The following is a 13,243-nucleotide window of genomic DNA, read 5'->3' on the forward strand; positions in this document are numbered from 1 at the left end:
CTTATTCTTTAAGTTGCTCATGGAAAACCGTATTCTTTTCTTACCTCCTTGAGCTTCGCACTGGTGAAGGCTGGAGAGAGCAATGTCCGTATTCTCTTCCATTGTTCATCCTCAGCCACAGAAACAGCATTTTTCATAATTCCCCTTGGACCAAAAACCTAGAGTTGAAAGCAAAACACATTTTACCCTACCTAAGTGTTGGAAGTCTCAACAGTTGGGGAAAATTTGTTAATAATTTGGGAACAATGTATCCAACAAATCTTTCAGTTCAGTTCAGTCGCTCAGTCATGTCCGACTCTGCAACCCCATGAACCGCAGCACGCCAGGCCTCCCTGTCCATCACCAACTCCCGGAGTTCACTCAGACTCACGTCCATTGAGTCAGTGATGCCATCCAGCCATCTATCCTCTGTCGTCCCCTTCATGTTTAATGACTATCTATGTAGTACCAGGCCCTATGCTAGATGAACAATAAACATTTATCCTGAATGTCTAGGTTCCTGTGAATGTGGAAGAGACATTCAGCCACTTGATGTGGTTTCCAGCATTCATATTCCAATCTCCTTTTAAACACAAATGACCCATGTAGTATGGAAAGGGTTCTTCCAGGGGGATAGAAGGGAGTAAGATCTAGTTCATGTTCCTGGGCCATGCAGAGAAGGGATTGGTGACAGCCAGCCAGATAGCCTTGGCCGACTGCATTTTGCCTCAGGTTACTTCAGTCTTTACATATATTTACAGCCTGACCAACTGGAAAAAGGAATGTGTTGACATGGTGGGGACTTTTTAAGTAGTACTAACTACGCAAAAGATTAAGAATCTACCTGATCTTCTGAAAAAAATTATGCAATGATATGGAAAACATTTCCCCCTTCATTTTCCCCAGGAATAGAAGGGGAAAGAAGACAATTCTACTTCTCAGCTTGGGACAGGTGTATGAAGCAAACTTGTTTGAAAATCTCCTCAATCTTTCAAATTTATATTTTGTTTTAAAATAGATTGCTCCAACACTCATTCATGATAAAACTCACAAAACAGGAAGACAAAAAAATTTCCTCAACTTGATAAAGAGCATCTACAAAAAGACCTACAGCTAATAGCACTTTAATGATGAAATACTAAAGTGACATCTTCAAGATAGGAGACTCATCACCAGAGTGGAGACTCCAGCCTTTGTTGTCTCATAATTAGATAGCTCACAGTAAATGAAAATAGGTCTAAGAAGCCTCAGCAATACAACAGAGCACACTTGAAAATAACTCACAAAAAGAGGAGAATAACTGATGTTTGCATCATCCCTTCCTCTAGGCCTGAACTGCTCAGCATCAAAAGGGATTTCCCCAGCCTGAGACATTTTCCCTTGCTGGAAACATTAAAAACGACTAAAAGAGACAACAGGATCAGTGACCAGTTTCTCCAGCCTTTCAGAACATTGCACAAATGACCTGCTTGGCTTTCACCCTTCCCAGAGAAGAGCAGAGCTGAGACAACTAGAGACAACTAGGAACAAAGAAGAAGGGCAGGGACTACCAGTGTCAACCACACAGCAGGAGTGACTATGGTTCTCTGTATCCTGCTCTGCAGAAAACCCCAGAAACTTTGCTATGATGAAACCAACTGCCAGCATAGTCATTGAAAAACCTCTGAAAATTTTGGTGCTGATCACTCCCAGGGTTCTATATTCAGTTCAGTTCAGTTCAGTTCAGTCGCTCAGTCGTGTCCGACTCTTAGCGACCCCATGAATCGCAGCATGCCAGGCCTCCCTGTCCATCACCAACTCCCGGAGTTTACCCAAACTCATGTCCATCGAGTCAGTGATGGGCAGATTCCAATTTCTTGCGTCCTGTCTTCCCCCTCAACCCCAAGAGAGCTGCTCCAGCCAGTGATGCCGTGAGACCCAAAATCCATATCAGCTGCCAGCCCCAATCTTTTTGGCTGGGCATGTGTAAAACCCCATCCCAGACCCCTGCAGCTGCTCAGGTGTCTATACTATATCAGTAGAAAGCAGTAGGTATAATGTGCTTTTGTAGCTACACAAACACACACACACACCTATCTGTCTTTATCTGTATTTATCTGTCATCTGTCTATATCATCTGGCCTGCTATCATCTATCTACACAGAAAAGCATGGATTTGCACTGATAATACAGGTGGTGACTCCACAGACTAGTTTCTCAGTCTTTGAACCTGTGACTTCTTCTCCAACAGTGAGAATGCCAGCTTCCATCATCCTTTCTATATTATTACTTGATCAATCTTCCTTTATGGACCCAATCCACAATGCATCCCTTTCCACTCACAATGCCCCCTCGCCTTATGGGCCAACCCCACAAGTGAGTATTCTGGGTTACCTTACCAGGGAAAGTGAAAGGGGCTCCCCTGATAGCTAGTTGGTAAAGAATCCACCTGCAGTGGAGTAGACCTCAGTCCAATTTTTGTATCAGGAAGATTCCCCTGGAGAAGGAAAAGGCTACCCACTCCAGGATTCTTGGGCTTCCCTTGTGGCTCATCTGGTAAAGAATCCTCCTGCAATGTGGGAGACCTGGGTTCAATCCATGGGTTGGGAAGATACCCTGGAGAAGGGAAAGGCTACCCACTCCAGTATTCTGGCCTTGAGAATTCCATGGACTGTATAGTCCATGGGAACATGACTGAGTGACTTTCACTTTCACTTTACCAGTGCCCAGCTGCCATCCCTGTGAACACCATCCCCTCCCTACTCAGTCTCTGATTTGGAGCCACTGTCCTCCTTCTCTGGCCCCACCCTGATGTGTGAGGCTGCCCACATTCTGTGGCCCACCTATGGGTTTAGGACTGGATAGTCCAAGAAGACATGACAGGCAAGGGAAGGAGAGGGGAAGGAAGGGGCAAAAAAGAGAAATGAAGAGCCATGTGCAGCTTCTGATACCAACGGAAACTGACCAGTGTGTGTAGCCTTTCTCCCCAGTCAACTGAACAATCAGCCGTCTTTTAGTCCATGTTCATGGTGTTCAGGGAGTTTCATGAATCCTACCCTACTGCCTCCAACCCCACTAGAGCTGCCCAGCTAGTGCCACTGTTGATGCTATAAGACCCAGGATTGATAACAGCAGTCAATCTTTTTGGGTGGGCATGTGCAAAACATTATGACAGGCCCCTGCAGATGCTCAGATGCCTAAAGCCAGTCCTCACTACTGTCACTCGACTGCACTGACACACCTGTCCGCAGTTAACCTCCGCAGCCACAAACCTGCACACAGCCAGGCTCAAGCCTGAGCACAGCAGTGAAGACCCAGCACAGCTAAAAATGAATAAATATTAAATAAACACATTATTTTAAATGGATAGTCTTTCCATAAATGGTGCTAGGGCAATTCAGACATTTAGAAGCCAAATTAAAAAAAAACAAACTTAACCTCACACGTTACAGAGAAACTAACATAAAATGGGTTATAGGCATAAATGTAAAACATAAAATGATTTAATGTTTAGGGACAAAATAGGAGAAAATCTTCAAGGCCTAGGGCTAGGTCAAGATATTTTGGACTTGACAACAAAGGCAAAATCCATAAAATGGAAAATTGATAAATCATTCATCAAAATTTAAAGAGCAGTGTTTGCTATGCTAAAGACCCTGATAAGAGGAAAAAACAAGCTACCTGCTACAACTATATAAGAATAGTAAGAAGGAGACTTGTAGGGATGGAATAGTTCTGTACATTGATTGTAGTGGTAGCTACACAAATCTACATCTAGGACACATTTCACAGAACAAAACATACACAATGAGTGAGCATGAAACTGAAGAAACCACAATATGCTCTGTGGATAGTATGAATGTCAGCTTTCTGCTTTGAAATTGTAGACTAATTAATCAATTTATTGCCGTTGGAGGAATCAGGATGAAAGGTACCTGACATCCAGCCTTTCTGTATTTTTCTCTTTTGACAATATCCTGTGAATCTGTAATATATTTCAAAATGCATATCTAATAAACAAATTTTAAATTAAAAAAATGGATGCCTACCTTCCGGTTTGTGAAGACAGAATAACATTCTTTCACTAGTACTGTTTTGATCACATCTGGATCTGTGATAACCAACAGAGGATGTTTACCTTCAAAAATCCTGTGTGGGGAAAACAAAGCTGATTAAACTTAATAAGCCATTTTCTGCAGCTGGAGCCATACCTGGAAGTCCAGATGTTTATCTTAACATTACATAACCCATCCTTCTAAAGTTATCATTAAAAATACCATGAAAACACTGCTAATTCTAGGTGGTAAGTATATGGGTATTTCCTGTATCATTTTCCACAATTTTTATAGGTTTAATATATTTCATTATCAAGAAGGAAGTTAGGTTAGTAAATAATTGAAGGAAGTAAATTATCTGAAAATTAAAAAATAATTAAGGGGAGTCCATCTACTCAGTCATTTTTTAAGATATACCCAAAGCATGAAAATGCATATAATATTAGATGAAAACTGTAGATACAGCTATCATAAATATGTAACAATATATCTGCAAATGGAAGAAGATTTGGAATGCTCCACAACTGACAGTGGGATATGAAAGATTTTTTTGTCCTATTTTCTAAAATTTGCTTACTAGTAAATATTTTTTAAGCAAATATTTTAAATAGTGAGATATCTTTGGTAGCATCAAGTTCAGGAGAATTTGAACAAAAGGAAAAAGAGAATGAAAAAGATCAGAGAAGTATGTATAACTCATCTTTTAAATATTTTCTTTTCATTACATGGGTCCCGTGGGCCTCAGGCTCCATGTCAGTGACATCCATCACCAGCAGGGCAGGCCCACGTTTGACCCACCTATCACACAAAGCTGACTCCTCAGATGTGACATGTCACTGTTTGACCTGATCTCCTGACTATCAGGATGCCCATTCATGGGAATTGGCCACTGGAATGAGGTTTACTCTGGGTTATTTACTGTCTTCTGACATTTTGGTTTCATTATCAATCACTTGCAATGGCTAGAACAAATTGGAAGATTTTCCACATGTTCCCTATTCCTCCTTTAATTTCACAGAAGAATCTCAAATGGTTTCATGATCACATATAAAAATTGCAGAGAAACACTGCACTTACTTCTGCCCATTTCCAAAAGCTGTTCTAAAACTCAGAGGGTGTAAGTGGGTGCAAGAGCATTTAGTGCTGAAGCAGTGACAGGAGGGATTGAGGAGGCACTTAATCTGCTCTTCCACCTGACTGAGTTATTATTTGTATGATTCCCTTCTTCCCACCATGGTTTTGCAACAACACTTGGGTGGAGAAGAGATAGTGGTTTGCTTTATATTCATGATGTCACTCCAGCCTTAATAATTTCTCTCACTAACAGTTACAATCAGGTCTTTGAACCCACCTCAGATCATAGTGATTCAGTGTACTGATGAGTGGGGTCAAAGTCTGTATTTATAACAAGCTCTCCCAGGTGCTCCTCATACATCCATGCATGAGAACCATTTTCTAAAAGAGAACTGGGATCCACCATGAAAAACGGACTCCAGCCCGAGCTCACAGGTACTAAGCGTTGGAGGGGCAGCTGGAGCTGGGCCAGTAGTGTCCCAGTGCTATGTATTCTTTCCACTCAAGCAGGTTGACATGTGGGGCCATGGCAACTCACAGGTTCCCATGGTTTCTGAGGGCCTCATGAGAGAAGATGAAGAGGTCCGGACAGGTAGAGCCTCTGCCACTTGCTGTTGGCAAAGAAGCACCACATGACACCTCTCCCTCTGCTCTCACCAAACCTCCAACAGCTCCTAAAGCCCACCTGACAGACTGGGTTAGATATATATACCCTACATCTCCTCAAGGTCAGAGAAAAACAGTAGATAAAACAATCATTGAATACAATTCTATTGGAAAATCTTACCTGAAAATTAAACAAATTCCATACATGTAGAGAAAGTAAAAAAGCTGAGCAGAAATGATTTTCCGTTATGTTAATCTATAACCCTCTTTTTCCAAAAGGACATATTAAATCCAGAGTTTAAATAAAGGATATTGGGTTTAAATTAAAAGGTAATCATGTGGGAAAGGGTCATAAGATACATTTATGAGCACATATTAGAATGTTCTGGGATAATGCATTTTATGCAATTAAAGGTAACCTAAGGAGAGAAAAATGGAAAAGGGGAGGAAGAGTGAGATCCTGGAGAGAAAGTGATGCTAGGAGTCCCTGGGCCTCAAAGTCTGGAGAAAAGTGACGACCTGTGGTCCTCCAGGCCTGATTCAGACTGTGGACCTGGATACCTGGTGGCTTTCATGATCTCTGGTAGAAAAAACCTGCAAGCTTTACAGCAAATGACTTCATTCCAAGAAGCTCTGGACTGAGAGTGCCCTCCACACCACCAGGGGAGGGCAGGATTATTATAACAAGTGTGTCCGATGGGAGTTTTCAGAATACTCACCCCCACATTTTCCCATACTTTTTAAAACATTCTTCATCAAACTCACAAACACCCTATAAGGAAAAACAATATTACATTATTAATATCCTGTATTGAACCCTATCTCTAATTCACAAAACTACTATTTTTCACTGGCAGTTGGAGAGAAGTTCTTTTTTTAATATAAATTTATTTATTTTAATTGGAGGCTAATTACTTTACAATATTGTATTGGTTCTTATTCACAAATGTCTTAAGGGGAAGGAGGGAAAATAGAGGAGATATTTGAAACTGACAATTTAAAATCACTCTTGAATATTCTTTGAATATTATAGACACTAAACACTTACCCTGTCAGTGAATACTAATTACTCTTTGTCTTCCTGAAGGCTTTTCCTTGTGCATGTGTTGTCTAAAATCTCTTCATCTCTAATCCTCCATGGACATGTGACAAAACTGAAGCTGAGGGAAGTAACAGATTCCTACACACACTTTCATCTCCTAGTTAAGCAGCCTTTTCATTTATCTCATGGGCTCTTTCTAGAATTCTAGCAGAATAAGCAAGTCAAAGCACTAGTAACATCTTTTAATCTCACAGATTTAAAGAAGTCTAAGGGGTGTGTGTTCAATGAGAAAGTGAGTGAGTGACTGAATGAATGACAAATTGGACATACCTCCTAGTCTTCCAGCTCAACACAGAAAAAAATGGGGAGATGCCACAACTATACAAGGAACAGTGCATTTTAAACACCTGGCTTGATAGGAATAACCAATTAAAAAAAGGATATAGCTCCCTTGCTAAGACTAGCGAGGGGGACACTCTCCATCCCCCTTCTGATGTCTATGTCAGAAGCTTACTCTGTCCCTTTTTGTACTTTAAATAAATCTCTGCTATGCAAAAGCTCTTGAGTGATCAAGCTTGGTCCCTGGTCCAGAAGCTAAGTCTTCTTCGGAGATCACGAATCTGCATTGTTCACATTAAGCTATCATCTTGGGGCTTGCCCAGGATCTTCAGGACAGGGTAAGAACATTCAAGAGCTCTAGTCTCTCTGCTTTCTCAGTATACATATTTTCTGCTTTACTTTTACTAACTCTATGGTTTGCTTGTGTGAATGAATGACATGCCCTGCACAAAGCAAGTGATGAGCCCTGCTCTGCAGTTTCACGGTGCCTCGTAATGACTGAAGGCAGATCCAAAAAGGGGAGCCTTGTCAGGGGTTTATACCACCTGTCAATGCCAAGAGACACCCAATGTCCCTGTGAAGGGAGTGGCCAGAGGATGGCAAAGCGTGTGGACAGAACTTTCCTTTCTTGGTCATTTTTCCTGGTCCCTTTGACCACTTTGTAATTGCATGGGGAATCAGAACTACTAACCTAATCTGCTGGGTCATAGACTTTGAGTAGACTTGAGATTCATGCCGTTACTATGTACTTTCACTTAGACCCCAAGCTTGGTAGTCATGGAAGTGCCTGGTCTTGCTAGGAGCCAAAAGCTACAAGAGCAGATTTGGGAGCAAGACAGAACTTTAACTCCAGGAATGTCTCTCAGGCTAAAGGTCACTCTCTTGGCTGCCTCAGGGACCAGCGATCTGAAAGTGAGTCTTTGTCATGGCTGTGCCTCTGATCTATGTGGAGAGAAGCACTGCTGCTGACCATGAGGTTTTTGAGGACACAGATTGGGAATTGCAGGATCTGGTCAGATTGGAAATGCAAAGGGTTTCTTCCTTTAGTGGTGGACCAGAAGAGGCTCTCGGGTGGCTTCTGTCTCAACTCCTTAGATATTCTTTCTGTGGAATCTGTGGAAATGGACTGGAAGGATTGGTTCTAGTAGCTTGAGGACAAAAATCACTTTTTCCTCGCTGGCCGACCCTTTTGCTATCACATATACTGGCGTGGTGACACTAGAAGGGACATCTTGGTTGTTGTTTATCCCTTTATGACTCACCATTTCTACTGCAGTCAGGACTGTACTCAGGAATGTGCATAGGCACAGGGAAGACGGATGCTTCCCCTAGCAGTCCTAGCTTGGTAAACATTTTGGGAAACTACTCTGACAAATCAAAGGTTGTGGTGGTATAGAACTAGAAATCAATTTGGGATGCCATCAGATCTACCCCTGGTGCATCTCCACCCCATCTCAGTGGTAGAACCGGGAGAGGTGAATCAGGCTCCTGCATTGGTAAGGGACAGACTAAGTCCGACCAGGGAAGGAAAACTTCGGTGGAAAGTCTGTCTACACTCCCATCTAGAGCAGGGAGGGACGCCTTCGGTGGAAAGAAACCATGGCTGTGGATGCTTCTTTTTTGTCTCTTACAGATGGGAACTAACAGTTCCAAAACCACTCCTTTAAAATCTATTAAAAAAAAAAAAAACTAGGACAAGTTTGATCCCTAGAGTTTAAAAAGAAATGCCTGATCTTCTTCTGTGATACCAAATGGCCATAGTATCCTTTGGAAGACAGGGAACACTAGCCTGTTGAAGAGTCTCTTAATTACAATATTGTTTACAATTAGATCAGTTCTGTAGAAAACAAAGAAATGGGTGGAAGTGCCATATATGTTGCTCTTTATCTCTCTGTGAGACATGCCAGACTTGTGTCCTAAGGGTACAGACTTGAGTGTGAAACCTTCAGCTCCCTCCTGTTCTCTTACTTTGCCCCTGTATCTGGGGCTGCCAATTGAACAGGCTGAGAATCAGGGCACCCTTCCAGGAGGGCTTACCTCAGTCTCGGTAGACTATTTAGAGGATATGTCTTGGGACAGATGCTGATTCCTGACTTGAGAGCTCGAGTTTTGGGGGAAGCCATTACTTTTGGAGATGAATGGCTTGGAGGCAAGGGGAAAGAGGGATCACAAAATAGCCTTCCTCCCTACTGGGAGCCAAGCCGTTCCCATAACAGAGCCACTTTGCCAGATGTATTCTTGAAGGACTCAAGAGAGCATATGCTAAGACTTTAAACTATGCTAAGTTAACTAACATAGAATAGGGAGAGAAGGAAACTCCTGGTAAACTCTTAACAAAGATTATGGGAGGCTCTCCACATGTTTACTGACATTGATCCTGAAATTACAGAGGGAGAAATGATCTTAAAAGATAGATTTCGGAGAGTGTTTTGCCTATGTTCTCCTCTAGGAGTTTTATAGTTTCTGGTCTTACGTTGAGATCTTTAATCCATGAGTTTATTTTTGTGTATGTGTTAGAAAGTGCTCTAGTTTCATTCTTTTACAAATGGTTGACCAGTTTTCCCAGCACCACTTGTTAAAGAGATTGTCTTTAATCCATTATATATTCTTGCCTCCTTTGTCAAAGATAAGGTGTCCATATGTGCATGGATTTATCTCTGGGCTTTCTCTTTTGTTCCATTGATCTATATTTCTGTCTTTGTGCCAGTACCATACTGTCTTGATGACTGTGGCTTTGTAGTAGAGCCTGAAGTCAGGCAGGTTGATTCCTCCAGTTCCATTCTTCTTTCTCAAGATAGTTTTGGCCATTCGAGGTTTTTTGTATTTCCATACAAACTGTGAAATTATTTGTTCTAGCTCTGTGAAGAATACCGTTGGTAGCTTGATAGGGATTGCATTGAATCTATAAATTGCTTTGGGTAGTATACTCATTTTCACTATATTGATTCTTCCAATCCATGAACATGGTATATTTCTCCATCTATTAGTGTCCTCTTTGATTTCTTTCACCAGTGTTTTATAGTTTTCTATATATAGGTCTTTAGTTTCTTTAGGTAGATATATTCCTAAGTATTTTATTCTTTCCGTTGCAATGGTGAATGGAATTGTTTCCTTAATTTCTCTTTCTGTTTTCTCATTATTAGTGTATAGGAATGCAAGGGATTTCTGTGTGTTGATTTTATATCCTGCAAATTTACTATATTCATTGATTAGTTCTAGTAATTTTCTGGTGGAGTCTTTAGGGTTTTCTATGTAGAGGATCCTGTCATCTGCAAACAGTGAGAGTTTTACTTCTTCTTTTCCAATTTGGATTCCTTTTATTTATTTTTCTGCTCTGATTGCTGTGGCCAAAACTTCCAAAACTATGTTGAATAGTAATGGTGAAAGTGGGCACCCTTGTCTTGTTCCTGACTTTAGAGGAAATGCTTTCAATTTTTCACCATTGAGGATAATGTTTGCTGTGGGTTTGTCATATATAGCTTTTATTATGTTGAGGTATGTTCCTTCTATTCCTGCTTTCTGGAGAGTTTTTATCATAAATGGGTGTTGAATTTTGTCAAAGGCTTTCTCTGCATCTATTGAGATAATCAAATGTTTTTATTTTTCAATTTGTCACTCATTATCAGATAAATGCAAATCAAAACCACTAGGAGGTACCATTTCACGCCAGTCAGAATGGCTGCTATCCAAAAGTCTACAAGCAATAAATGCTGGAGAGGGTGTGGAGAAAAGGGAACCCTCTTACACTGTTGGTGGGAATGCAAACTAGTACAGCCACTATGGAGAACAGTGTGGAGATTCCTTAAAAAACTAGAAATAGAACTGCCTTATGATGCAGCAATCCCACTGCTGGGCATACACACTGAGGAAACCAGAATTGAAAGAGACACGTGTACCCCAATGTCCATCGCAGCACTGTTTATAATAGCCAGGACATGGAAGCAACCTAGATGTCCATCAGCAGATGAATGGATAAGAAAGCTGTGGTACATATACACAATGGACTATTACTCATCCATTAAAAAGAATACATTTGGATCAGTTCTAACGAGGTGGATGAAACTGGAGCCTATTATACAGAGTGAAGTAAGCCAGAAAGAAAAACACCAATACAGTATACTAATGCATATATATGGAATTTAGAAAGATGGTAACAATAACCCTGTATACGAGACAGCAAAAGAGACACAGATGTATAGAACAGTCTTTTGGACTCTGTGGGAGAGGGAGAGGGTGCGATGATTTGGGAGAATGGCATTGAAACGTGTATAATATCATATATGAAATGAGTCGCCAGTCCAGGTTCGATGCACGATGCTGGATGGTTGGGGCTGGTGCACTGGGATGACCCAGAGGGATGGTATGGGGAGGGAGGAGGGAGGAGGGTTCAGGATGGGGAACACATGTATACCTGTGGCAGATTCATTTTGATATATGGCAAAACCAATACAATATTGTAAAGTTAAATTAAAAAAAAAAGATTTCTCACTCAGTCGGCTCCAGATATCTGCCATAAGTTATAAAAACTGGCATTTGGACCAAATCAGTCTTTAGAAAAACTGTTACAGCTGGCTCAGACAGTATATTATGGTAAAGAATATGAGAAAGAAAATAAGAGGGGAAAAAAGAACCAGGCAAAAGACTGAAGCCCCAACAATGGCTGTTAGACCTGCTCTGAAACAGCCTGAGAAAAATGCCCAGATGGACCCAGGTGAAAAGGGATGGGCTTGTTATTACTGTGGAAAGAAGGGGCATCTCAAGTGGGATTGCCCTAAGGCATCTATGCCACCCCCAGCTCCATGTCTGGTCTGAAAAGGACCATACTGGAGAAGAGACTGCCCTCTAAGGTGTAGGCCCCAGGGGTCGGACTCTCAAGACAATCAGGACAAAAGGTGCCCACACAAGCTCCCACCCTAATTACACCTGAGGAACCCTGGGCATTAATAACTGTGGGGGGCCAACCAGTCGATTTTATTTTGGACCCTGGGGCAGCTTTCTCTTTGCTCACTGAAGCCCCTGGTCTGCTTCTGTCAGAACGAGCCAAACGTTATTATTTCAGTCATCCTTTAAGCTGCAACTGGGACTCTGAGCTGTTTTTCTCACGAGTTTCTAATCGTGCCAGAGTCTCCCTCACCCCTTCTGGGGAGGGATATACTGAACAAAGTCCAGGCCTCTGTTTTCATGAATATGGAACCCGTTCTTTTAACTGAAAAAAATGTAAATCCTAAAGTGTGGACTGATGGAAAAACTGTGGTCAAGCACAAAATGTTGTTCCTCTCCTTATCAAGCTCAATGACCCTCACCTATTTTCATATCAAAAGCAATATCCATTAAAACTGAGGTTAAGAAAGGGTTAAAGCCTATCATTGAAAATTTAAAGGAACAAGGGCTATTAATTCCCTACAATAGTCCATGTAACACTTCTATTTTGGGTGTGAAAAGGCTCAAATGATAAGTGGAGACTTGTTCTAGATATATGAATAATAAGTGCCTAATTCTTATACTTTATTGTCTGAAATTCCTAAACAAGCCATATAATTTTCAGTGACTGATTTGAAGGATGATGCTTTCTAACATTAAACCTATATTAAATCATCCTCTACCTATGATTTTAAGACAATTGAGAGGATTCTTGGGCATTACAGGCTATTGCCAAATTTGGATTCTGGGTTATGGGGGACTTGCCCAGCTTTTAATGAGGGCTCAAACTGCCCCCCAAAAAAGGGACTCTATCTATGACAGACTGTTTTTGCATACAGATATTGTCATAGATCCTAAAGCCTTAGAATTAACTAACTATGTGACTCAGCTTTTCAACAGACATTACTAGAACTCTGGGAGGTGACCCCTGACCCAGCCTCCACATTGGTCTAATTTCTGGGTCTGTGGAGCACTCCCCCTCCTAATCAATTGAAGGCTTCCCATGGTGGGTTTCTCCGCTTCAAGGAAAGGACTTTCTTCAACTCTGCAAATATCTTCATGAACAACAATCATATGTGATGCCTCTTCTTGATCTGATGACATCTAACAATCCTAAAATGGACTGGTGTAACTATGGACATAATGTAACTTAATTTTGATTATGTTTTAACTTGGTTTAATTACCATTTTGCCTTATATCTATAACTATGTAACTGGATTTGTTTCTAACTGGCTGAAACCTCTTAAG

At 41.2% G+C, this 13,243-nt stretch overlaps 1 protein-coding gene across 2 annotated transcripts in view; it reads right to left on the bottom strand.

Annotated features, from left to right (window-relative positions):
• Positions 1-13,243, bottom strand: part of LOC133238934 (cytochrome P450 3A24) — an 85,598-nt gene that overhangs the window by 25,319 nt on the left and 47,036 nt on the right. For both annotated transcript variants that reach the window (XM_061402597.1, XM_061402596.1), the window contains exons 3-5: positions 6,413-6,465; positions 4,008-4,107; positions 45-158 (exon numbers count right to left, since the gene is read on the bottom strand). In XM_061402597.1, coding sequence (XP_061258581.1) covers positions 45-158; positions 4,008-4,107; positions 6,413-6,420 — 222 coding nt within the window. In that variant the 5' untranslated portion in view covers positions 6,421-6,465. The remainder of the gene's footprint in view (positions 1-44; positions 159-4,007; positions 4,108-6,412; positions 6,466-13,243) is intronic.

The sequence above is a fragment of the Bos javanicus genome, chromosome 25 (assembly GCF_032452875.1).
Source record: "Bos javanicus breed banteng chromosome 25, ARS-OSU_banteng_1.0, whole genome shotgun sequence".
Taxonomy (NCBI): Eukaryota; Metazoa; Chordata; class Mammalia; order Artiodactyla; family Bovidae; genus Bos; species Bos javanicus.